The sequence below is a fragment of the Numenius arquata genome, chromosome 16 (assembly GCF_964106895.1).
Source record: "Numenius arquata chromosome 16, bNumArq3.hap1.1, whole genome shotgun sequence".
In the NCBI taxonomy this organism is placed as follows: domain Eukaryota; kingdom Metazoa; phylum Chordata; class Aves; order Charadriiformes; family Scolopacidae; genus Numenius; species Numenius arquata.
The window spans coordinates 14585860-14612893 of record NC_133591.1 but is presented as its reverse complement, the minus strand read 5'-3'; the positions used below and the strand labels follow the sequence as shown (position 1 = coordinate 14612893).

General features: G+C 52.4%; 2 protein-coding genes across 2 annotated transcripts in view; both read right to left on the bottom strand.

The window, feature by feature from the left end:
* GAS2L1 (growth arrest specific 2 like 1) overlaps positions 1-602 on the bottom strand; it is a 7577-nt gene extending 6975 nt beyond the window's left edge. The window contains 1 exon segment of the mRNA XM_074159802.1: positions 582-602. Coding sequence (XP_074015903.1) covers positions 582-602 — 21 coding nt within the window.
* Positions 603-7097: 6495 nt separating this feature from the next.
* On the bottom strand, positions 7098-25057 carry EWSR1 (EWS RNA binding protein 1). The gene is made up of 9 exons (XM_074159727.1): positions 25024-25057; positions 21893-21929; positions 21613-21664; positions 19334-19454; positions 13548-13734; positions 12066-12233; positions 9962-10176; positions 8969-9149; positions 7098-7323 (listed from the first exon to the last, which is right to left on the bottom strand). The coding sequence occupies exons 1-9, from the start codon at positions 25034-25036 to the stop codon at positions 7233-7235; spliced, it is 1065 nt and encodes a 354-aa protein (XP_074015828.1). The 5' UTR covers positions 25037-25057; the 3' UTR covers positions 7098-7232.
* Positions 25058-27034: the final 1977 nt, after the last annotated feature.

The window sequence follows — 27034 nt, the reverse complement described above, 5'->3', positions numbered from 1 at the left end:
GCCGGTCTCGGCGCTCCTGGCGGTGCTCGCCCCTGAGGGTGGAGGGACAGGACGGGTCAGTGGTGGCACCACGGGGCACACACCCCCCCCACCACCACCCCCCCCCCCCCCCGGGATGGGGAAAGGTCCTCGGCGCCCCCCCCCCCCCCTCCCAGCCGCTCACCCCGTCACCCACTTGCCCCCCACAGCCACTTGCCCCGTGTCCCCCACTTGCCCTCCCAGCCACACCCCATCACCCACTTGCCCCCCACGCCACTCACCCCATCCCCCACTTGCCCCCCCAGCCTCTCAACCCCATCCCCCACTTGCCCCCCGACCTGCTCGCCCCGTCACCCACTTGCCCCCCACAGCTACTTGCCCCCCCAGCCACTCACCCCGTCACCCACTTGCCCCCCCAGCCACTCCATCACCCACTTGCCCCCCCAGCCACTCACCCCGTCACCCACTTGCCCCGTGTCCCCCACTTGCCCCCCGACCTGCTCGCCCCGTCACCCACTTGCCCCCCACAGCCACTTGCCCCGTGTCCCCCACTTGCCCCCCCAGCCACACTCCATCACCCACTTGCCCCCCACGCCACTCACCCCATCCCCCACTTGCCCCATGTCCCCCACTTGCCCCCCCAGCCACTCACCCCGTCACCCACTTGCCCCCCAACCTGCTCACCCCGTCACCCACTTGCCCCCCCAGCCACTCACCCCGTCACCCACTTGCCCCGTGTCCCCCACTTGCCCCCCCAGCCACTCACCCCGTCACCCACTTGCCCCCCCAGCCACTCCATCACCCACTTGCCCCCCCAGCCACTCACCCCGTCACCCACTTGCCCCGTGTCCCCCACTTGCCCCCCGACCTGCTCGCCCCGTCACCCACTTGCCCCCCACAGCCACTTGCCCCATGTCCCCCACTTGCCCCCCAATGTGCTCACCCCATCTCCCATTTGCCCCCCCAGCCTCTCACCCCATCACCCACTTGCCCCCCACAGTCACTTGCCCCCCAGCCTCTCACCCCATCCCCCACTTGCCCCGTGTCCCCCACTTGCCCCCCAACATCTTCACCCTGTCACCCACTTGCCCCCCACAGCCACTTGCCCCGTGTCCCCCACTTGCCCCCAGACCTGCTCGCCCTGTCACCCACTTGCCCCCCACAGCCACTTGCCCCGTGTCCCCCACCTGCCCCCCCAGCCTCTCAACCCCATTCCCCAAACCCGCCCCGCTCCCCCAGGGAAGGTGTGGGTCCCCGGTGCCTCCGTCACCCCCTCGGGGTTTGTGTCCCCCCCTCTCTCCCCGTACGTACTTGTCCATCTTCCCCGGTCCTCCGCGCCGCCCGCCTCTGCCTCCTCCTCCCATCTGCTCCATCAGGGGTCCCGGGGGGCCCCCGGGGCCACCTCCTCCTCCTCCTCCTCGCCGGCCGCCTCCTCCGTAGCCACCGCGATCCATTCCCCGGCCTCCTCTGAATCCCCCTCTGTCTCCACCTCGGCCACCTCTGAACATGCCACCGGGTCCCCCGCGGTCCATGAGGCCACCTCCTCGCCCTCCTCTCATCCCCCCGGGGCCGCCTCTACCGCGGTCTCCTCCTGGGCGAGAGGAGAAGACCCTCAGGGGCCAGCCGTGGGGAGACGCTCCATCAGCCCCCCCCCAAAACCCGGCACATCCAGCCCCAGGAGAAGATCCTGGAGCTGTTGGGAAGCCCGAGGGCAACCAAGGCTTCTTCCTCCAGAGCCAGGAGAGACGGGGCTCGTTAAGAGGACGCTGCTTAATGAGGTGTAAGCGGTGCTTCGGGGAACCGAAGGGCTGGAGAACCCCAAGGAGGAGCCTGGGGAGCTCCAGAAGAGCCGTCCCGGGCTCCTGTTTCGCAGCCGAAGGAGGGACGAAGCCCCAGCAGCTCCTGGGGCTGGGAAGAGCCGCTCTCCCCGAGGAGCTTGCCGGGAACCGGGCGCCTCCAGCCCTCCCCCCCCCGTGAACCCACCCCACACCTACCTGGAGGGGGGAAAGGCGGGGGGAGAAACCCTTCTGGTTTGGGAGCCTTGCACTGGTTACACTCCGTTCTCCAGGCAAAGTTCTGGTTTCCGCATCCCCTGGGTGTAAAAAAACCAGTTGGCAGAGACCGGGAAGGCATTCCCGGCTGGAAAACACTCGGAAGCGCTGCTTGGTCGGCCGTCGGCAGGAGAGGAGACACCAAAGCTGGTCGGCAGGTCCACCAGCCCAGTTTACCCAGTGGCCAGCCCGCTCCCTTCAGCCCCAGCCCCCCCTCCCCGCTCCCGATGGGACGAAGGAACTTCCTCGGAAGATCCAGCAAGTTATTTTGGGAAAACCCTATTTATCCCGGGTAAAAGACGCTCTGAGGTGACAGAGGGCCGTTGTCACCAGGCGAGGTGGCGTGGGATACTCACGGGTTGGGACACTGCCAGTCCCCGGCTCGGTGCTGGACGCTCCCGCCGGAGGGGTTTCCCCTGGACCCCCGCGGTCCTCTCGAGGAGAAGCCACCCCTCTCTCCACCTCTGCCCCCCATCCGGCCCATGGGGCCACTGGGGCCACCCGGCCCCCCCGGGCCACCGGGTCCCCCCGGACCTGCAAGAAAAAGCTCCGTGAATCCTGGGGGTCGCTGCCCACAGTTGGGGGGTGGGGGGGGATAGGGTGCAGCTCGGGGGGTGCTGAGCCCTTTGGGGGGGGGCGTGTGTTACCTCCGCGGAGAGGGGGGGGCATTCCCCGCTGCTCCCGGGGGGGCATCCCGCCCCGCAGGCTGTTCATGGGGCCCTTCTTCCGCGCCAGGCTCACTTTGAGCTTGTTCCCCTGGAAATCCTTCCCTAGGAGGGACAGGAGGGACACGGCGTCACTTTGTGCCCAGGGTGTCCCATCGCCCACCCCCAGCCCCGGCACCGCGCACAGCCGCCCCACGTCGACAATCACCGGGAAAACTTCACCCAAGTGTCAAAAGAGAGCAAAAAGGCAAAATTCTGCCCGTGGGACTGAGATAAATCCTCACTACAGGAGACAGTGCATCTCCAAGGATATCTCCAGGGGATGGATGGAAAAGGAGGCCGAGGGGAGACCTTCTCGCTCTCTACAGCCACCTGGAAGGAGGGTGTAGTGACGGGATCGGTCTCTTCTCCCAAGGAACAGGTGATGGGACAAGAGGAAACGGCCTCAAGTTCATAGAACCATGGAATGGTTCGGGTTGGAGGGGTCCTTAAAGCCCACTCAGTCCCACCCCCTGCCCTGGGCAGGGACACCTCCCACCGGACCAGGTTGCTCAAAGCCCCATCCAACCTTGAACCCCTCCAGGGATGGGACATCCAGGGGAGGTTTAGGATGGATATCAGAAAAAATTTCTTCACCAAAATGGTTGCCGAACATTGGAACAGGCTGCTCAGGGAAGTGGTGGAGTCACCATCCCTGGAGGTATTTAAAAGCCAGGCAGACGTGGTGCTGAGGGACACGGGTTAGTGGTGGGTTTGGGCAGTGTTGGGTTAAGGGTTGGACTCGATGATCTCAAAGGTTTCTTCCAACCAAAGCGACTGTATGATTCTACAGCAGGTGACAGGAGCAACTAAGGACAACCACAACCCAAGCCCCACACTTCTCTGTTCTAGTTAAAACCAGGAACTTCTTGGCAAAAGCCTGGTCACCTGGAACCACCCTTAAATGACAACGATCCTCCTGGCACCGAGGAGGAAGACGCTGGCTCCGATCGGAGGAGAATTTAGTTCTGAAATGGAGAAGAAAGCGATTCCGTCCCAACTCACCCCCCACCTACTCACCATCAAACCATTCGACGGCTGTTTTGGCGGTGGACGGGTCATCGTACGACACGGTGGCGTCTCCTTTCGGTTTGCCGGTTTCTTTGTCAATGTAGAGGTTTATCATGGGCTGCCCAGTCCTCTTGTTCACCTGGCAGGACAGCAAAAACGTCACCTTGAGTCACGTCTCCCCGTAAGCTGAGTCGGAGTTTACTCTCCTTTGTTCTGCTTTGGACTTGGGCAAGGAGAAAGGGCCCCCTCTGGCTTATCATGGGTGGCACCTCCTGGCCAGAGAACCCCAGGAGGGAAGGAAGTGGCCCAGAAGAGCACTGTGCTCCTCTCACGTCCACCTGGCAGCAAAAGAACCGACCTGCTGCCTTCCCGCATCCTCCTCCATCTCCCCGCCACCCTCACCCCTCAGGATGTCACAGGTCCCACCAGCAGCAGACCCACAGAAGCACGTTTCCCCTGGTCCTGCAAGCCCTGCTGCTTCCACAAGCCTGATCGTGCTTGTTGAGGGACAAACCCTGCACAGGCTCTCTGGGAAAGCTTGAGCTACAGGTTGAGGTCACCCCACCAGCCAGGCTGCGGTCACTCCACCAGCCAGAAACCTGCCAGCTCCTGGAGATGAAGGGCTACGTGGAGACCAGGCAGGGAGGAGGTGGACAATCCCTTTCTCTCACACCCCACCAGCCGGAGGCTGACCTACACCTCACCGTGGTCCTTCTCACCTTGACCACACCGCACTGTTTGAAGAAATCTGCCAGCTCCTCCAGGGTGACATTATCATTGAGTCCCTGCACATAAACTGAACTGTTGTCCGAGTCCTCATCCGGGTCCATAGGTGGGCCTAGGAGACAATTAATGGTGTCACGGGAGGGAGAGGAAGGGCAGCGAGACAACATAAGGGAGTACTTTCCAACCCCTCATCCAGCTGCGGCTTCGCTCTCAATGAGGGCATTTATGAAGCGACCCGAAAACCCGGGTGCCAAGAGCGAGGAGGCTCCGCCGCCTCCTCTGTGGGGGCAGGACCATACTGTGTCCTCCCGCTGCACCCATCCAGCGCCAGCGGAACCCCATGGTGACACCCCTCGGAGCTAAAGGGAGACGTCCTAGATGCGAGCCTCCCGTCCATTAAGATCCATCAATCCCCCGCCTTGGCTGCGTTAACCCCCCCTTTCCGCAGCGCCGTGCCGCTCCTGGAAGCTGACACATAACTTCCAGACACGCCTGTGCAGCAGGAAGGAAAGAGCCGCGCGGCCACGGGCCAGGGGTGACACCAGAGGAGGCCACTGGACCAGCACGTACAATCTCCGGGCTAAGGCTGCCTGGAAAGGGCTTTCCACTGAACCAACCCCCCCCCGAGAAGGGTAAGCATCTCCCAAACACGCCGTTTTTCCACCAGTCCAACCGTCTGGATGAATCGGGAACCGAGAAATACACGAAACGGTCAGAAAGAGACGGCAAACGGGGGAGCATCCTCCGGAAGGACAAACCGTGGGGCTCCGTCTCAATTCCACGAGCTCGGGAGAGAGCAGTTGTCGGGAATTACCTAAATCTAGGTCCGGTCCTTCTTCCATGTGTCCTGCCGGGCGGGAGAGAATCATAAGAAGGCGTGTTAGTGAGGGCCTTGCGGGCTGCAGAACCGACACACACAACGCTATCTACTTAGAACCACCGTTCCATGGCGCTGGTTAAACTCAAAACCGACCCGCATTGCAAAAACATCAGCAATGCACCTTCTGCTTGGCGATCCGTTTGCTAGTTTTAGCAGCCTTTCAAACCGTTAAACCACTATTACACTTTTGTTGTGTTTGGTTTTTTGTTTGGGTTTTTTTTTTGTTTGTTTTTTTTTTTTTAAAATTGCTTTACCAGGCCAATCGGTTTTACGTTCATTAATTAAAAAAAAAAAAAATTACTTTACCAAAAAAAAAAAAAAAAATAAAATTTATTAAATCCAAACCATTTCTTTTCCCCAAATTACAGAAGTGGTTGCTCAAATTCTTCCACGTTACCCTGTGTCCTGTAACCGCGTACCCCTAGGCATCGCCGGCAGTACCCATTACAGTCTGGTTGCATATGTCATTTTAAACCACTTAAAACTAATAAAAAATTACACTTTGTGCTAAAAACTGACTGCAATTTTTTTTTTTTTTTTTTTTTTTTTTTTAACACTATCCATTGTAATGCTCAAAAACTTACCACCAGGCTTATTGAAGCCACCTCGCTCTCCAGCGCTGCTGGGGGGATAAACGAAGAAATGAAGGCCTTTCCCTTTACAAAGCCAGTACCGCTCTGAGCCTCACTGGGCTCACTGGGAAGAAGGGCACTGGCTAAACATCTCCAAACAATGCATCTCTCTCTCTCTCTCTCATCTCGGCACTATGCCTTTCTTCGGGGCAGCCGGCTCAAATTTCCTTTACATATAACGCAAACCTCGCTTGTCTGGTTTGAGACACCACTTTGCTGTCGGTACCCCTTCGCATCACTCGTTACGGGTATTATCAGTGCAATACTTGGCCAAAAAAAAAAAAAAAAATAATTTAAAAAAAAAAAAATTATATATATATATATATATATGTTTTTGAAGGGTTATAAATCAGGCTTTTGCTTCAGAGGAAATCGTGAGGTGGTTCGCTGGTCAACTCCCTCCCCTCTGCGTGTCCATAAAGGTGCACCCTCGGCCTCTGGCAGCAGGAGAGCGGAACGAGCCCGCGGATCCCTGACATTAACAGTTGGGAACAGGTAGGAGACAACCACACGCGATACCTACAACACAGTTCAGATTGACATTGCCGCTAAAAAAAAAAATAAAAAAAAAATAAAAAAAAAATAATAATTATAATAAAACCTCGGTATAAAAGCCATACATTCAGGTCGCTACTGAATTGAACAGGTCTCTGCGGAGGGAGAACTTACAGAATATACAGCGGGGGCTCGAAGGCCTGGGGTGCAGCTTTGTGGACACAGAGAACGGCAGATTGTGGCACGTGCCGGTGGCTACCGACGGCCGCGGCCGTGGCTGGGGCCGAAGCCTTCAGCTCAGAAAGCGCTGCTTAATTCGCCACCCGAAAAAAAAAAGGGACGATTTTGAGGTTTCTCGCTCTTTTTTGGCGAGATCAAAAAGGGGTTTGGAAGGCGAGGGGCAGAGGAGGGAGAGCACCGCTTATTTTCTAGCGAGTATTGCACTTCTAATACTGGGGGAAAAAAAAGAAGTCGTCAATACACAGTTTCAAGCTGTTGCATGCAGCTTCGCCTCCTTTTCTTAAAGTACACACCATTTAACGTCTCTCTTTTTTAAACATATACGTTTACACTTTTTTTTTTTTTTTTTTTTTTTAACGTTACACAATACTAAAGTATTATACCTCCTCTGGTTTTATTACCAAACAACAAGTATGCAGTTACCAAAGTTACAGAAGGATTCCATTTATACAATGAATACATTTGGTATAAAAATATTCTATGTATATTTTTCCTCTCCATATGGACACCGTGTCTAGTCCCACTTTTCATTATGCTGCCGGCTGAGTACTGAGTACGGGTACTTTTTAAGTATTGAAGTGTATACAAGGCTCTCACTTTGTAACCTGTAGCATATAAATGCGACAAAGCATGTTAAAAAGTTTCCATGTTTAACAGCCAATGAAAATATAAAATAATTGAGTCAATGAAAAAAGGGCACGTTAATAACATCCGGCTCCTTACCTGCCAGAGACACTGAAATCCATCACCACAGCATGATTAAGAAGGGCCGAGTTCCCCTACCCGCCCCCGGGGCGTTGGTGGGGAGGCCACCTTTTCTACGGCAGGCAGAAAAGTCCACCTCCATAGAGCAGGGGACCCTTTGTAACGCTTTATCGGGTGGAAATCGCTACGATACGCAATTTAAGCTCGGATCAGGGTGCAAAAATAATCACAAACAGGCCACAAATTCTTTTTTTTTTTTTTTTCTTTTTTTGCATGAGAAGCTCCCAAGGGGCTAGAAATTTAAAGATGTGATGATAGACATTTCAAGTGCCTACATCTACTTTTAAACCATTAGAGATAAATACATCGTGGGTGAAATCTTTATGCAGAAGCGCGGAACTCTTGTTCCATTCCAGCCAATTCAAACCAGTTGCGTTCCAACACAAGCCAGTCTTTTTTTGCTTCTACTTCCATATGTTGGATTTCTCCGATAAAGATTTCAGGCCACTTCATTTCGACAGAGCTATGCAGAATGGGACCATCGATCGCCAAACTCTGGTTGCCACCAGGTTGTGAAATGCCTTAAGGTGTTGCCTCTCGAGGAGAAGCTGGCACTTCGGGCCGTCCCGGCGAGCACCGGGGCTGGGCACCGGGGCATCCCACACCACATCACCTCGGGACACTCTGCATAGCTCTGAACGACAGTGGGAAGGGATGGAACACACACAAAGCTACGTTTTTGGGTATTTTTTTCTTCCTTCTCTTAGGAGCCTTTGGGATTAGTCCTCCTTCCTCGCCGCTAATAAAACAAACATGAGAGACAGGGAGACACATGCTGCTGACCTGAAGGCGTGAGGTTTACCAAACCAGATTTTGCCATCAGTTAAAATGGCCAAACTGGTTTAGACCACCTGAAAGCTCCGGTGGGGAGCGGTCCTGGGAGCCAACAGATCTCTCTTGACTTTCTCGGGGCCTTTTCTTCACGCTCCAACCAAGCTCTAAGTGTTCTGGCCACTCAGAGGCATGGCTTTGACGGCAACAATCTGCCCCAGGAGTACAACTACAGGCGTAAATCCACGTGCTACCGCCGAGGTGAGGAGGCTGACGGCGTAACACGGGGCTGACACCGGGTTTCTGCCTTGTACATACCTGAACTCTCAAAGATCCCCACTACCGAGGCACAGGGAGTGACTCCTGGACCCGGCGGAAGGTTTGTGTGTGTTCGATCCGGAGTTACTGTTAAACCCCGCAGAGGATTTTCACCTCTGCGTGACCACGAAGGGAGCTGAAAGTTCCAGGTTTAGCAATACCCCTAATTCCCCCCCCTCCCCGGGGGCCCAACCACCCGCAGGACAGAAAAAAAAAAAACAGATCCTGCTCCTATTTCCCCTAGGATAATATTTCCATGGATTAGAAGCAATGCTGCTACAGAGATGTTCTCCATGGAAGTACCGTTGGGAATGTCAACCTTTCAGTCCCTTCTTTGCATTTCAACCCCTATGGGTAAAACAGAATTAGATAAAAGGAGAAAAGATTTGCTCTTACCCCATTCCACCGCGTCCTCCTCCCCGCCCACCTCTGCTCATGCCTCCGCGATCATATCCCCCTCTTCCCCTGCCCCGGTTATCGGGGCCGCTCATATTCCGGTTCTCTCCTGGGCCTGAAAAGCCTCCGGATTCCTGTCCGTACACGTTCATGCTGCTCGGATGGTCCTGACGGAATGAGCCTGAGGAAGTTCGTAACAAAAATATTAGGAAGCTGCAGAGAAGAGTGGGTCAAAGCTGCCTGTCCTCTTTTTAAGCCCTTTTACCTGCCTTCAGCACTGGAACACAATCATGACAAGCGATGGGACAAGAGGAAATGGCCTCGAGTTGCGCCAGGGGAGGTTTAGGACGGATATTAAGAAAAATTTCTTCACTGAAAGAGTGAAGAACATTGGAACAGGCTGCTCAGGGAAGTGGTGGAGTCACCATCCCTGGAGGTATTTAAAAGCCGGGCAGACGTGGTGCTGAGGGACATGGGTTAGTGGTGGTTTGGGCAGTGTTGGGTTAAGGGTTGGACTCAATGATCTGAAAGGTCCCTTCCAACCTGGACCATTCTACGATTCTGTAGCAACCGTTTGCTACAGCACTCACAGCAACAGCCTTAACTTAAGGAGAGATGCGCCCCTTTCCATTTGCAGAATCAAACCTGCCAGGAGGCCCTACCAGTCTGAGCTCTGCAGAACTGGCCAAACAGAACCGTTTCCACCAAGTCCTGCCCGCTCCGGCCACAGCATTTGGTGTATCTGTGGTTTTTCAACCACCCCTTCACCTTCGCCGCGCTGAGGGGAGTATCGTGATTCTCCCCTGCACCAGCCAAGCCGTTTTCCAGCAAAAAAGGGCAAAAATCCAGCTACGGTACGCTCTTCCTTCAACACAGCTGCAAGGTTTAGACCCAAAATAACGCCAAGCGTCCTTCAGAGACCGCCCACCCCACAAGGCCACGGGAGACCGACCCTTTCCTCCCCAGGCAGGCGTCTCCACTAAGCACACTCACTCTGCTGGCCGTAGCTGCTGCTCTGTTGGCTGTACTGGCTCGGGGCCTGGCTGTAGGATGCCGTCGGGGGTGGGTAACTGGTCGGGGGGGGCTGTTGCCCGTAACTGCTTTGCTGGCCGTAGCTGGTCTGTTGCCCGTAGGTGCTCTGTTGCCCGTAGGTGCTCTGCTGGGAGTAAGTGCTCTGATCGTAACTGCTTGGCTGCGTGGAGGAGTAGCTGGAAGACAAAAGCACGGGAAAGATGAGCCAATTCCCTGGGAACGTGCATGAGGCTGCAGAAGTGGCTGACACACGAAGGCAGTGCAATTAGAAGCCATATGTACTGTTGTAAACGGTTTAAAAAGGTGAGTCATCCTACGGAGGCTGGTCTGGTGGCAGGAGACAAACCTGGTCAACTGCTCAAAGCAGAATCCACGCGACCGTTCACAATTTATTCACATCTCTAGAGAGAGGCAGAAGAGCCAGGGCAAGAATCAGCGCAACGCAGGTAACCGTCTCCCTTTCTGCCTCGGCACCGAAATATTTTCAGCTGATGGATAAGAAAACAGTCCCCCCTCACAGGCTTTGAGAATTTCATGGAATCATGGAATGGTCTGGGTTGGAAGGGACCTTTCAGATCATCGAGTCCAACCGTCAACCTAACACTGACAAAACCACCACTAACCCGTGTCCCATACGATGGTCCTTACTCCCTGGGAAGTGACACCACAAACCCTACGGCAAAATTTTGGCAGTAGCGGTCTCCAGCCCTAAATTGTGACATTATCAAGATCACAGGCAAAGAGAACAAGCAGATTATCCACCCTCTTTCAAGAATTAAAGAGCTTCTGCGAGCGACTGAACCTTTTCCCCAGACAGGAACACCTAAGCAGTCCACAAAGATGCTGAGCCAGGGAGCCCTCAGCCTTTTGACCTGTGGATATTGCTCCATTTTTAGGTCTTGAAGCAGAAAAAGAGGGGGGGGGGAAAGGAAAAAATATACATTTTTTTGGCTCCATTTTTTTTTCTCCATCTGTTTATGGCAGCCCTCAGCTAAAGATCTTCTGCGGTACCATCAAGCTTCACAAGCCCATCACACATTGACAGATTTCTCATCCCATTTTTCTGGGAGTGCCCACGGCCGAGGTAGAACAGACACTTTAGAAGTGTATGTTTATCAGTGTGTAAAAGGCAGCTGAGGGGAAGAGATGAGCTTGTCGTCAAAGCCATGTGTAAGGAGGCAGAGAAAGGTCACTGTAACACACTCCGTATCTAGGAAATCTCTTAAAAACATTTGTCACTGTTTTGCCTGTCCCTTTTATTGCAGGTGTGTATGCAGAGACACTTACACACTCAATCATAGCTTATAAATATCTTATCAATATCGAAAGGGCAGGTGGCAAGAGGATGGGGCCAGACTCTTCTCAGTGGTGCCCGGAGACAGGACAAGGGGCAACGGGCACAAACTGGAACATGGGAAATTCCATCTCAACATGAGGAAAACCTGTAGTGATAGGAGGAGGGGGAATGGTTTTAACCTGAAAGAGGGGAGATTGAGAGATCTGGGGAAGAACTTCTTTGCTGTGAGGGTGGTGAGAGCCTGGCCCAGGTTGCCCAGAGAAGCTGTGGCAGCCCCATCCCTGGAGGGGTTCAAGGCCAGGTTGGATGGGTCTTGGAGCAACCTGGTGTGGTGGGAGGTGTCCCTGCCCAGGGCAGGGGGTGGCACTGGATGGCTTTAAGGTCCCTTCCAACCCAAACCAGTCTGTGATTCTTTACTTTGAGGGCCAGAGCCCTGAAACAGGCTGCCCAGAGGGTGTGGAGTCTCCTTCTCTGGAGATATTTCAAACCCTCCTGGACACGTTCCTGCCCAACCTGCTCTGGCAGGGAGTTGGACTGGATGATCTCCAGAGGCCCCTTCCAACCCCTGCCATTCTGTGATTCTGTGATAGCTCCATCTTCCCTACGACAAGAAGTGCTCCAACAAGAGCCACACCACCCTCCTCCCAGGACACCAAACCACCTTTTACATCCGTTTGTTTAAAATCCCTTGAGAAAACCCCTTTTGCCCGAGATAACTGGGAAGTTCTCGCACCAGTTGGAGGAGGCTGGGCCTGTTGGGAGCGTTACCTGGTGGGTGGGTAGGAGGGAGGCGCGGTGACCGGCTGCAGGGGGTAGCTGGCAGGCACCTGAGGGTAGCTGTAGTTGCTCTGGCCGTAACCCAGGCTGGGCTGGCTGTAGCCTGTCGTACTGGATTGCGGCTGGCTGGTCTCTGCTGGTTTGCTGCCATCCTGGGGTCTGTATGGAACAAGAAGGAAACATGGGTGCAAAGCCCCACCTCTGGTAGCAGCCAAAGTGCTCAGATACCCCCAGCCCCCAGACAGAACTCACTACCGATTTCTCTGGGGAGAGTCACCAACTGGCACCGCATTGTGCTCATTAAATGCTCAATGTTTTAGCACCTGGGTATTCACACGCTCCTCTGCCATGAGGAAAGGCCCAGGCAGTGTCCTGAACAGAGAGCACAGATACTACAGCTTCCAGCTTCTGTTCACCCTCTGCATTACAAAACTGAAAGGCGGGGATTTAGATTTTGGCTCAAGAACGGAGTGGAGGATGTGAAAGGGCCAGGAGAGCTGGAGCAGCGCTGCCCCTCTGCTCAGGCTGGCTTTATACAACGTTTGGAAACGATCAGCTCGAAAACAACCAGAAACATTCAGTTAAATGCACCATTGTTTGGTTCAGAATTCAGTGCAAGCAGATATTGCCCCACGCACGTTACCCGATGAAAGGGAAAGGATGCTGGGGGTTGGACTAGGTGACCTTTAAAGGTCTCTTCCAACCCAAACTATTCGATGATTCTACGTTTAGTATTAACTCTGAAGGCCTGAAAAGAAAGAGAACACTTTGCATGTGACTTGCATGTCTCCTTCTTTTGTATTTGTCCCATAGTGTTTGTAATTTCTAAGTGTTTATTAGAGTGGAGTATGAAGAGTTAAGCTACTTTTGTTGTACAAGTTGGGAAAAATTATTTTAAAATATGTCAGGATTCATACTTAAAGTGTAATCTGACAGACACAGACAGAGCTGTGCCAGGCTCCGCCCTTCCTTAGTGGTCTGGTTGCTACAAACATCAGGTAAACGAATAAAGCAATTTTTACTCACTACTCAGCAAGTTTCCATTATGTATTTGAAAACTTTCATATCCTGAGTGAACAATTAAACTAAATATACCATTGAGAGTGCCCAGACACAAGGGGTTTAAAAAGGAAATTGTTTTCAGCATGTGCACCCACTCCAGAAGTCGCAGTACGTAGCGGTATCCTGCCTGACCCTGTGACTCACCATCAGATCAGACTGGTCCCTTTTCTGTTCTACGTTGTGAGTCAAGTGCCCGTTTTTTGCTGCTTGGTTGCTCTCTGCATCTCCCAAAACCAGCGCTGACTCACCCTGCCTGAGCAGAACCTACCTACGCCGCTCCCCCCAGCTCTGAAACGCGACGGGATCGGACGCAGCGAGAGCAAAACTCAAGCACAACAGGCAGAGAAACAAGCGTAAGCAAAATCAGTGGCTCCCAGTTGGGCTGGGAGGGAGAGAGGAGCCCGGTGTTACCTCGGGGGGGCAGAGGCTGGTGGCTGCTGGCCATAGGCCGGGTAGGCGGGCTGGGTGCCGTAAGCGGAGGGTGCTGCGTAGGAAGCCTGGGTGGTGGTAACCGTGGCGGTGTTGGTATCGTAGGCGGCTGTGCCGTACCCTTGGACGGGCTGACTGTAGGCCGGGGGGGCAGTCGGGGCGGAATAACCTACAACAGACAACAACAGCCTCATCAGATCAGTTTGGCGACCGTCGCCCCTAACATTTCAGGCTATTGTGCTTCTCTTGATGGTTTATCAGACCTTGGGTACAGCACTGAATTTTACCACTGCAAAGATATCACCAATTACCCCAAAATGATGAACTAACCCAACGCCACCCCTTCCCGTTCCTCAGAGAAACCCCTTGCCCTGGGAAACCTGAGCCTGCAGCCCCAGCTCTATCCTCAGCATCCAAAAGCCGTTCTTTGAGGAGCTTTCTGGAAGCTCCCCTTCAGCCAGCATCCAAAGGCTGTTTGTTTACAGCTAACGAAGCTGATGGGTAATGTAATAAAGCGCACAGAGGGCAAGCCGAGGCACGCAGCTTCTCCTCAACACAGGAACACGAAACAAAGCTCCCGTTAGCCCTAAAGTAAAAGAAATCCAATCGATTTAAGAAGTACGATCCCATCCTTTCAGCTTTTCTGAAAAATGAAAGCGCAAAGTGGGACCAGGCTGATCTGACAGGTCTTTTTGAGCCATTTACAAAGCCTTATTTTAAATCAGTAACTCTGAAAACAAAAGAAAAGCACTTTACATTTGCTTTAACTTAAGAGAAAGGTCAAAAAAAGACACATAAGGCAGCTCCTGCTGTTTTATGTACCTTCAATTTTCTTAGCATTTCAGTTTGGTTTAGGTAAAAAGCTTAGAGCTCGTGCATTTATTTCTGAAAAAATTTACAAGAACATCCAAGATCCCAAACCAGCTCCATTTAAACCAGTTTTTCCAGCAGCCGCCGCTGTATAATTTTGCCGACCATTTGGCTTCTCACAAAGGTGAGCTGCAAACCCGGTGGCTTTTTATAGTTAAAAGAACCTCGCCAGCCCGTTTTTTAATTATGAAACGGAGACTTACATGAAAAAGTATCAATTAAAAATGTTGTTAGCAAAAGCTGACTTACTAAAAATATAAAAGATCGATTGCCAAAGAGCAGCCAAACGGTCTCAGTCTTATTGATGTGATCTTAATTGCATCAATTAAGGTAACAGCTTCTCCGTCGCTTCTTATTTTTTATAAACATAAGACACTTGTGACATACTCTTCCTTTTAATTATACAGCAGATATTTTGGGCAAGTTGTGCTGTAGTTTTTTATTTCAATTCCCTAATTTGCAAAACAAATGTACTTCCAGCAGAATACAGCGTGCCCTCCCGAAGCAACGCAGCAACTTCCACATCTTGCTGTCCCCCCAGCTCCGGGGACCCTTCCCCGTGGCTGCCTGAATCACCCAGCGAAGAGGAAGAGAACTGAAAAGAGGATGTTTGCAAAGCACATTAGTTATCAAACCCAAACTTCAGCTTTCTGTCCCAACAGCACTCTTGAATTTTCTGGTTAGCTTCAGGATCCTGATGGAGGGGTCACGAGCCTGTCCGCTCGTCACCTTCAAGAGCCACCCTAAGAGCCCCCGCCTACCCTAACAAGCCACCTTCCTCCTGCCCTTGGCCCCCCCGCGCTTGCCACGCTACCACCTGACTGCTGAAGGCCACGGGCTGGTGGCCACATCGTGGGGCTGCTGACCTGGAAACGTGAAAGCCAGAGAGTAAATTGGTTTCCCACCAGGAAAGAATTCGCACGAATCACTAGCGAATCGGTTTTCATGGTTATTATTCCTTTTTGTTCTCTGAAAAGCAAAGTCCTGATCTGAGTGATGCCGAACAGGATAAAACAAGCATGATTTTTAGAGCCTTGGACAAATTTAAGCAGTCCAAAACACTTACATGTGAGTCACCACAGCATTTCCACAGAGAGCACCGGCACCAGAAGTTAAAAGAAATCCTTATTTAAACGGCCGAAGTCTGACCACATGCTAAAAAAGCCTCCTGTTTGCATAAGTACAGCCTGCAGTAAGTGCTCCCGAAACCACAGCCTTGCCCTGGGCTGTCCTTGTCACTCGGGAGCCGCAGGGTGGTCCCCCCACGTCTGGGACCTCCTTTTTCGGTACAATCACTGGCAGCACAAACCTCTCCCATCAAGGGAGCAGGTTTTCTAACACCTGGCTCTGCACAGTCAATAGAATGAAAGGGAGGAAAGAAGACAAATAATCCTGAATTTTAATGCTTCAGCCCTAGATGGAGCATTTCCCTCGCGCAAGTGCGCTCAGGAGGGAGGGTTTAGACCAAAGGAAAAACAGCAGTGATTTGACATCCCACTGGTCTCTACTTTCATTTCAACGACTTGGTTCAGGTACTCTGAAAATCCTCAAGAGCAGTATTTTTGAGGGGGGCGTTTGTATTTACATCACTTCTCTCTCCTGTCCCCACCAGTGAGTAAGATAAAGGGCGAGTCTTCAGAACAGCTCCTGTGAGAAGAAGGTAACAGAAGAACTGTGATAACCTGCTCGGTTTCCCCTCAAAGCACCCACGCCTGCAAGCAAAACCCTTACTGAAGCCTAGGAGTTCTTCAGGCCGAGGGGAAGCTTTGGCCCTCAGAGAACATCAACTGAAAATACTGGGTTCAGAGAGGTTTATTCTGAAATAAGCAGGCTTCAGCAATTTTTGGAGGCTTCTCTCTGATGCAAGCAGCATTAAAAGCTACCCAGGGGGTCTGCGTGCCCAAAGAGAGCCACCTCCTGTTTGTCATGTGTTATCTTCTACCGGCAAAGGGCTGGGAAGGGGATGCAAAGGGTACCCAAGACACCCCAGACAGCTAGGGGTGTGCTCATTCCACATGCTGAATACAGCAGAATAAAACAGATATAACCCTAAATTTCACAGGTATAAAGAGAAGCGGGGGCTGGCTGCCTTTAAAGAGTAATTCCCACTTAGCTAATTAAAGGAGATGCATACTCAGATATTTGAAACGATGTTTTTGCCCCCAAACATCATTGTTAGAAAGCCAATAACCGTAACAGATGCAGCTCTTTATTTACTCTTGTAATTGATGCTCATACACCGCAGTGATTAAAGAGCAAATTGTGACCACAGATCTGACGGTGCCGATTAATTCCCTAATCCAGTTGGCGGCCGGGAAGCTGCAGAGGAGCCCATCGGCTCCCAAACCCCTCTTCTCCATAATAAACCACCGGGGTGACTCCAAGACACCTTTTCCTACAGCCACGGGGAGGCAAAAAGCACAACCTGGGCAATAACTCTCACCTCGGGCTGCCCAGGAGTCGGTGAACGGCTGGATGACAGTCATTGGGACAGAAATTGGGACAATCCAGGCTAAAACCCTCACCTGAGGCTTGAAGCGATGCAGAAGAACAGTCTCTGCCGTTCCCGCAGAGTCCCCAGAGGGTCTGTCTGCACAGGATTTGAATTTCCCCGACCACAACGCCATCTCACCCCCCAAAAAACCAGACTGTTAAGCCAAAAAAAAAAAAAAAAAGGCGCTTTGCTTTTAAATAATTGCAGATGTTCCTCTGCTACGAAGAGGCGATGCCAAGGAAAAATAACTAGAGATTCAAGCGTAAAAATCACCCGTCTCTTAGGGCACAAAGATGTACGCCCCAGGTAACGCCCCGGGCTTTATTTCCTACGAAAGGCAGAGAAGGAGAGGGGGAGACGGGCTTTAAGCACCATCAGTCTCATTTGCACAGCTCCAGCTCCTCGAGGAGAGGTAGGTGTAGGGAGAATAAATACAACCTGGCACTCTGCCCGGAGAGTAACACCAGCAGCTCTGCCACGGACCCACGCTACGCGGATTGAGGCAAATCGCACTCAAAGGTCAGATACGATCTTTTGCTTGACCACTTCCTGCGTTTTCTTGTTTTTGATGAAAAGAAAATGAAGCTTTTTTGCCTAAAAAACCCAAAGAAGCTGTGCAGAGAAGATGTCTAATATTATTGTTATTCCTCCGGCAAATATACTCTGAAGGAACAAGCAAAACCAAACAGCACGGCTTCCTGTGACCCCTGCAGGAGTGGAGTCCGTAGTAAGGATTAAAGGACTCAAACATTCCTAAGAAAGGAATCTGCGGAGCCCACAAATCCTTTTTCCTGCCAATTTATGTCCATATACTTTTAAATGAAAGGAAATAAAACCTGTAGATAACCCGCAGCACTCTGGCTAAAGGGTACTGGCTCTCATTCTGCACTAACTGCCAGAAATTTTGCTCATCTGTGTAAAGATATTCAGTATTTTAAATGCCGTGTAAGTAGACAGACTATAGGATAAGATTTTTTTTCTCCACCTCTTCCTTGGGAAGCATTTCCCCAGAGGCCAGATACCCCACTGCCTGTCTGTCCTGGTATTCCCTCGCTTTAGGAAGTATTTAGGAAAGTTCCCACTCTAATAATTAGGCATTTAAAAGTCTCTCATAGCAAAGGATGAAGCTGCGGAAAACGGCACCTAAGGCATTCCTTGGAGGAAAATCCCATTTTCTTTTTCAAAGTCTCCTGAATATTCAGCCCAAATATAGCAGAATAGTTTCTTTCAGACATTAAGACACTCGCATAAAACTCCAGTTCAAAGAGCATGTGTTGGAATAATTTACAGCACGTTAATGAACATGTGACGTATGTGTCTGCACTGGAAATCCCACGACAACACGGGTCATACCAAGGTGGTGAACATCTGGCCGAGTCATCTGCTCACCCTTTAGGAAACAGTAGGAAAATGTTAGATTCACCTGAAACATCTTGGCACGGCTCATTAGCGCTCAGAAAGTTTTATCCATAAATTACATCACTTGGAGAGACCTTACAGCGCCGGGGAGATGGCAAAGAGCGTTGCAGCCAAGCATATTCTTACTGATACTGTGTGCACGCGCTCAGATGTTGGAGGTTTTTAGGGCTAAAACCCAAGTGACACCTAAAGGGTTAACACCACAAGTTTGGACAGGATGAGCCAGCATTTTCCATGCAAGAGTGAACCTGAAAGTTAAACTTCTGCTGGTCCCTTCTACCGTGGGAAGCACAAGACAAAAGGTAGAGGGTACGCTATCAGCACGGGCACACAGCGCTTCCAGGGGTTTGATTTTCAGGCAAGTGAAGTGCTGAAGAAACGCGTTCCCAAGAGCAGCCCGCGTTTGCTTAGCTCTTTATGAGGGAGTGGAGCCATAGGATGAGGGGGAACGGTTTTAAACTGAAAGAGGGGAGATTTAGAGCAGATACGAGAAAGAAATTCTTGACTGTGAGGGTGGTGAGAGCCTGGTCCAGGTTGCCCAGAGAAGCTGTGGCTGCCCCATCCCTGGAGGGGTTCAAGGCCAGGTTGGAGGGGGCTTGGAGCAACCTGGTGTGGTGGGAGGTGTCCCTGCCCAGGGCAGGGGGTGGCACTCGACGGGCTTTAAGGTCCCTTCCAACCCAAACCATTCTATGATTCTAAGCACAGTAGCCCTGCAGCCATCCTGACTTCCACAGCATGAACTGGCACCCAAAACATCCCCTAAAAAATTAAACGGGCACGTTTATCCACTCCCTTTCACCCCACCTGCATCTTTGCATCATTTTAAACCCCGCTTCGCTCCAGGAAGGCTCTGGAGGAAGGAAGCCCTTTCCACACTGGAGCTGCCCAGGGGAATCGAGTACAGTTTGGGTCGGAAATCCCCAAAGCTCAGTTGAGCTCAACTCCCTCCCCAGGACAGGCCAAGCCTTGCACGGGGGGCTCTTACCGGTGGGAGGCTGCCCGTAGGACGTCGCATACGCAGTCTGCCCGTACGTCGCAGTCGTCTGGGGCTGCGTGTAGCTGACGTCAGCGGGTTGTCCGTAGGTTCCGTAACTCTGCCCGTACGTCTGCTCCAAAGACAATACAAATTTAATTCACGAACAGAAGCGACTCGCAGAGAGAGACACAGACCGTTTCGGTGACGTACACAGACCCGAGGGATCTGCATGACCTGATGTACTGAAAGCAATCAGAATGGAGCCAAAACTACTGTGAAAAATTTGGGCGCTACTGCAAATTTCAGCTCAGATCTGTAACGAAGTTACAAATGCAGTTTTTCAATGCCAGGACCCGAGGGGCAGACTCTTACATTTTCACAACACACCTCTGCTTTACATAAAGCAAAACATGAAAGCATCCAGCACTTTGTAATTGCCCGGGCACCCACCACCACTCACGGGCACCTCCCGAGGGCTAACCTGAAACACGGGGAGCGGGACCGCTCAGGGGGCAGAACTGCACCAAGTAAAACAAGGCAGTTACTTCAACACGCAACTGCTTCAGTGTTCACTAGAAAAACCTATCTAGGCTTTCAGTGAAGTTGTTCTGAATATTCTTCATGTCCACCAGCCAGTAATTTCAAAAATAGGAGCTTATGTAGGCAGCCAAGGATGGGGTCAGTGGGAGCATCCAAGGGTTTGCCATCACCAAACCATCCCGGTTTCCCAGCACCTTTGCATTCCACGAGAGATGAGCTCTCAACTCCCAGCTTCCCCGGAGCTCATTTTCCAGTCTAGACTATCACTAAAGGACTTCTTTTGCCCATCGTTGGGCTCAATCCCCAAGAAAGCACTTGCAAAGCAACCGGCAGGGTGGCTGGAATAGCACAGAGCTGCTGGGGCTGCACTTTTACCAGCTAAAGGGGCACCTCCACCCCGTGCCACGGACCAGCCGCCTCAAACCTCAGGCACCAACAGCTTGGTTTGGGATAAAAACTCGAGTTACAGCTCAAAAAGTGACATGAAGACAGCCTTAACGTCTAGATTCCCAACGGGATTTACTGACTCCTGCAGGAGCCTGGAATTTAAACGCCTTTTGGATCTAAACCTGTGTTACTCGTGAGCTGGACCTCCTCTACTCAGCCACAAATCTTAACCAAGAGCAGAAAATCTCTGACCAGGTCAAATATGTCACCGTCAGTGGAAGCTCACTGCATCGAGAGGGCAGGAAACGCTGCAAACCCCCCATGGCTATTTGCCTACAGCTGAGTTCAGTCGGGTTGTTGTTTTAGTCTCACACCAGAGGATGTTGTGGAAGCCTTCTGTTCTCACGCTTGTCCTTCCGTGTAACCTGCAGTTCTTGCAATTGTTCTGGCTCAAAATGCTTATTCAAAATAAAAATTATCATCACCTTCCTTTAAGCTGACCCAAATGCCAAGATTGAACCTGTAACACTGATATTTTTCACAAAGGGCCTTCTTAGGCTGCCCCAGGAGCAAGCGAGCGCAGTATTCACCTGCCTCGGACTGGCTGGTGCAGGCAGGAGCAGGCAGGGGAAGGCAGCTCCTGCTCAGCCCCGCAGTACCAAAGCCAAGCCGTTGCCACAACCAGAATTAACCGATTTAAAGCTGCTCCAACATGACAACGTGGAAGTTTTCATCTCCAGACACACTCATAGGCAGCAGGATATTCCCTTCCCTCTGGAGAGGTGGAAGAAAATTAACCCACACCGCTTTTTAAGGATAAAAGTTTACTTTTGAAAACACACTTGGAGCGTGTATACAAACGTGTTTTTAGTGACTTGTATTCCAAGGATTAAAAATAAGCATCGTTTAATTCATCATCATCATTTTGCAGTCTAGCCAACTGAGAGTACTAACAGTTTTAGCAACAATACCTCCAGGAAAAAAAATCTATTCCCTCCTCCTCCATCGCCCAACTGCTGCAATCTCACAAATGGCAATTTCCCTCCCTCTTTTATTTAGGTTTTTCTCTCCTGCACCGCTGAGTAAAGCACCCATTGACACGGTGGTGTCAAATGTACACCAAGAATTAGGCTTTTACAACCACCTTAGGCTGGGAAATACTAACAAAGAAGGGGGACTGTTGAGGCTCCTGGACATTTAAGTTGTTTTCACTTTAAGAAAGCAGTTCAGGCTGCGTGAGAAGCTACAAGACAACTTTTACTGACAGATTTTGACGTTGCCGCTTAGCGTTTTTTTGTGGCTGGCGGTTTAGTTGACTGGAAGACGTGATTTTATATTTCTAAATCCCTCCCGTGTTTTACCTGGGTGGTCTGTGCATATCCTTGAGCTGGCTGAGGTGCGTACGCGCTGTAGCTGTAAAATGAATTTAAAGACATTTACAATGCATCCCCGCGTGTCTGACGTGTGCAACACGTGATTTACACACATCCAAATGATTTTCTGCTGAAACACTACAGCAACACAAAAATCTAAAAGCTAAACCACCGGATTTGCAAACATACCTGAGTTAAGATTAAAGCGCAATTATTATATACTTATATCTTTTTAAAAGAGAGGGGATAAAACCATAATGCAACTTACCCCTGCTGAGCCGCAGCTTGGCTATAGGTACTATAATCTGCAAGAAAAGAAAAAAAAAAAAACAACAAGGGGAAAAAAAAGGTTGACAAAAGGCTTAACAAAATTAACAGTGTAAGAGCACAGCAGCTGGAATTTCCTCCTGCAGCTTGAGAGAACTGCTATAAACCGCTGGAAATCCAGTTTCAAAAGAGCGTAAGGTAAAATGCACTTTTTCAGGCTTTTTGAAGGGAACAAAACCTCTCTTCCCTTCATTGTTAGCGCTGTTTTGCAGCAGCAACTTTGATCTCAAATGACCCCACTTTAATTTAACTGCCACCTTGGATGACACCCAAAGGGGCTGGCAGGGGGGGTGTTTTGTTTTGGAACAAAAGGAACACTGGGGCTGACACTCAGAAACCCCCCAGTGGGGTTTCAAAGGGCCAGGTTTGGAGCTTTGGGGGTCTGTAGAAACCACCGCGCTTCACTCTCTCGCTCTTTCTATTTAACTTTCAAGGACATAAACAAATGGCTGGAAGGTTCTAACGCTTTTCCCCTAGCAGGGCTCAAGACGGGCAGTAATTCCTTCCCCAAAGCCCCGATCCACGTCAATGCCCTGATTTAGAGGAGACTCAAAATTCTGAAAATCCAAGGAAAAAAAAACAATCTACGCTGAACTGATTTGCCGGCAGGAATGGAAAACGCATCCACACGGTAATTACAAGGTTATATTTGAGATAATTACAGCTCCTAAATGTACGCTTTCCCTCAAAGTCACCAAGCAACTCCAGTTCCCATCCAAACTTTTAAAGCGAATGATGAATTCATCACTTAGGCCAGACCCTGCCAGGCAGATTCCAGCTCTCCTGGGACCACAAATATCCCGAGGACAGGGATGAGGAATGACTTCAGGCCTCGCTCGCATTGGCTGCTTGGGCCACGGCATCTTACCGAGCTGGAGGCAGAAGCTGGATGGGAGCAGAGCTTTTCTCAGCCGAAGTCCTCTGTAGGACGAGGTTTCAGTGTTTCTATTGCTAGTACTCTGATCTCACTTAGAAAACTGAAAATTATGAATTTGAGGAACCCAGCCGATGACCTCCTACAGCCTTCAGTTACCCCTAGGCTGCAAGAACTGCTTTAATGCCTTTATCACACTGTTTGCAACTGAAGGTGATGGAGCACCAGGAATAATTTTGAAAATGCTGTTTTTATACACCAGAACCTCCTGTTTCTTGAGGCTGCGGATTCATCCCTAATAAAGTTTTCCTCTCCTCCTCCTAACCCCTCTCCGTGAGCTTACGGCTTTTCCTCCATGGTCCTTCCCTCCGCATCAGCCAGAGCTCAGACCCTGGGTTGATGGCCAAGGAAAGGAAGTGCCGTGACTCTGGTGGCGATTTTTGACAGATATTAATTACTTTGGCCTCACACCAGAGCGCAGGAGTCGGGCAGGAGTATGCCAGGAAGATGACTGAAATCCTGTGCCCAAGGAAAAGACACTGAACTGCTTCAGATAAAGGCTTCCACACTCCCAAGATGCACGGCACAAGTTGTTAAACTGCTCTGGCACCACTCCTGCTTTCCTTACAGGTTGTCATCTTTAATATTGAAAAATCTAAGTTGTTAAATTCAGGGGCGCTGCTCTTTTTTTTTTTTTTTTTTTTTTTTAAAAAAAAATCAGTCTACACTTGGCTCTAAGCTCTGCTAAATCCTGAGCGTTAAAATCCATTAATGCCCATTCTCCCCTATCCATCTTCCCCCTCCCGCCACCTCCTCGTACCAGCACCCCTCCATCCTCCCTAACATCTCCCCGTACCCCCTTCTTTTCCGCGCCTGTTCACCCTCCAGCCACCGAAACCTCCCCACTCCTCATTTCATTCTCATTTTCTGCACCCCGTTGGGTTACCACAGTCATCCGGGCTCCTAAGCACAGGTCTCCCCAACCTTCCCCCCTTGCTGGTAGGACCCCCAGTACCCCACCACCCTCCTGAATAACCACACACAAAGTCTTTTAATGGAACACCCATCACACATCCCTTCTCCCAGTTCCTACCTAGACACGACATTCTCCCCTTGGCAGGAATCTAAATCCAGGTGTTGAATTTGCAATTTGTCACCGGCAATCCCTCACTTTTAATTTCCTTGAATTTAGATTAAGGCAAAAAAGGTTTTTTAAAAAAATAATATTATGGTTCATTTAGTTAAAACCATCTCCCAGCCTTTATTTCCAGTGGGAAATTAATCTTCATCCTTCTATTTCACGAGGCTCAGGAGCACAATAGCACAGCCGAAAATAGCAGCTCCCACGGAAGAACATTTCCATGTATTAAGAGGAAAGACGGCCGTATTTTTAAACCTTGCTTTGGCAATCCCATTGGCACATGTTTCTTTAGTAACTGTATTTTTTTTTTAATTAAAAAACAAACAAACAAAAAAAAACCACCTCTCCAAGGTGATACTAATCATATTCCCTCACACTCCATGGCTTGTGACATTTTCTTTTACGGAGAGACCCGACCTTCAGCTGCTGGGACTTAAAGCTACTTTAAACGTGATGTTGCCACATGGTGGTAAGTCTTAATTTGGACCTGTTGGCATCCAGTCAGAGCCCCCGTGGAAAAAACACGTTTCCTTCTACAACGCTTCGCTGGTTTTATTCAAAAAAATTACATTTGCACCAGAAACCGCCCTGAATAGCCACCAAAAAGGCCGAAGGCACGGAGGAAGCTTTTACTAAGGGCGGTGATCTCCTGAAAGAACATAAAGAACCTTTCCGGGGCCGGAGCTGCTGTAAACACCCCTTTAACAAATACCTAACAGAGATAACCTGGGCACTGCCACCCCGGGGAGGCCCCGCAGGGTCCCGGCCCCCGGCGGGGACAGCGGTGCTGGGGGAACCCGGCCTGGCCGGCGGCGAGGACGGCCACGAAGCCCTTCACCTCAGCGCCGGGGGCGGGCCCGGGCCCAGGCCCGCCGCCTCGCCCCGCCGTGACAGGGCCGCGGCCCGGCCCCGAGGCGCTGCCCCCGCCCCGCTCCCCTCAGCCCCAGGCTCAGCCCGTCCTCGACGGCGGCCGGTGCGGGAGGGCCGGCCCGGTTTCAGCCTCTCCCGCCGCGGTGGAGGCCCCCGGGCCGGCCCGACCCCCCCCGGCCCCGCTCACCCGTCGACGCCATTTTCTCGCCTTCCTCCTCCGCGCTCCCAACGTCCGGCCGCCGCCGCCGCCCCGCACTGCGCATGCGCCGCCCGGCCCCGACGGGACGTACCACAACAGCGGCGGAGGGGGGGAACCGCCGGGCGGCCGCGCAACGGGGGCTCGTCCCGCTCCGCTTCGCCGCCCTCCCGGAGGTCCCCGACCTCCGTGAAGAACGGGAGCCGCCGCGGGACGCGGCGGCCGCCGCTCGGGAGGGCGGTTCTCCCGCGGCGATGGGTGCTCCCCCCCGCCGGGCCGCCGGATGGTACGGCCCGAGGCCGTTAGGGACCGTCGCGCAAGAGCCGTTCGGGCCGGGGAGCGCGGGGGGGGCTGGGGAGGGGCGTGGCTGAGGCGTGATGTCATCGCCTGGCGTCACGCGGCAGTGCGCGAGGTCGCTCCTGACGTCACACACCAGCAAGCGACACCACGGGGCGGTGCGTGACGTCACCAGGCGTCACACGTCGCGTGCCAGTGACACTGCGGGCCAAGGCGGGTGTTGTGTGGGACCCCGCGCCGTGCCCGGCGTTCCACGCTGCCCACGCAATGTGATGTCACAGGTGACATCATGTGTGATGTCACGGCGCCACCCCACCTGTGTCCTCCCCAGCACCCTCTGCCACCCCACGCGGCCTGACTGAGCCCCAGAGGGCGCTGCGGTGTGTCCTGCAACGCCTGTGTGGCAGGGGCGGGCGTCCCAGGGGTGACATGGCACAGGGTGGGTGACCCATGGGTGGCATGGCATGGTTGGATGACCTATGGGTGGCATGATGTGGGTGGGTGTCCCAGGGGCCATATGGCATGGGTGGGTGACCCATGGGTTGTGTGGCATGGGTGGGTGTCCCATGGGTGGCATGGTGTGTGTGGGTATCCCATGGGTGGTGTGACATGGGTGGGTGACCCATGGTGGTGTGGCATGGCAGGTGTCCCATGGGTGGCATGGTGTGGTGTCCCATGGGCCGTGTGGCATGGACAAGTCTCCCATGGGTGGCATGGTCTGGGTGAGTGTCCCATGGGTTTCATGACATGGGTGAGTGTCCCATGGGTGGTGTGGCACACGTGGGTGTCCCATAGATTGTGTGGCATGGGTGGGTGTCCCATGGGTGGCATGGTGTGGGTGGGTGTCCCATGGGTGGTGTGACATGGGTGGGTGTCCCATGGGTAGTGTGGCATGGTGGGTGTCCCATGAGTGGCATGACGTGGGTGAGTGTCCCAGGAGTGCTGTGGCACAGGTGGGTGTCCCACGGGTGGCACAGCATGTGTGGATGACCTGTGGGTGGCATGATGTGGGTGGGTGTCCCAGGGGCGATAAGGCACAGGTGGGTGACCCATGGGTTGTGTGTCATGGGTGGGTTTCCCATGGGTGGTGTGGCATGGCAGGTGTCCCATGGGCCGTGTGGCATGGACAAGTCTCCCATGGGTGGCATGGTCTGGGTGGGTGTCCCATGGGTTTCATGACATGGGCGGGTGTCCCGTGGGTGGTATGGCATGGCAGGTGTCCCATGAGTGGCATGACATGGGTGAGTGTCCCATGGGTGGTGTGGCACACGTGGGTGTCCCATAGATTGTGTGACATGGGTGGGCATCCCATGGGTGGTGTGGCATGGCAGGCATCTCATGGGTGGCATGGTGTGGGTAGGCGTCACATGGGTGGTGTGGCACAGGTGGTGTCCCATGGGTGGCATGACATGGGTGGGTGTCCCAGGGACCATATGGCACAGGTGGGTGTCCCATGGGACATGTGGCATGGCAGGTGTCCCATGGGTGGTATGGTGTGGGTGGCTGTCCCATGTGTTTCATGGCACGGGTGGGTGTCCCATGGGTGGTGTGTCATAGGTGGATGTCCCATGGATTGTGTGACATGGGTGGGCATCCCATGGGTTTGATGGCATGGGCGGGTCTCCCATGGGTGGCATGATGTGTGTGAGTGTCCCATGGGTGGTGTGGGACAGGTGGGTGTCCCGTGAGTGCCGCAGTATGTGTA

Bases quoted from the DNA above. Each gene is read 5' to 3' on its own strand.
- EWSR1 (XM_074159727.1), bottom strand. The intron at 19,455-21,612 runs GTAAAACACGGG...TCTTTGGAGCAG, and splicing joins GATATGCACAGACCACCCAG to ACGTACGGGCAGAGTTACGG. The intron at 7,324-8,968 runs GTAAGAGCAAAT...TATATGCTACAG, and splicing joins GGAGGACGCGGTGGAATGGG to GTTACAAAGTGAGAGCCTTG.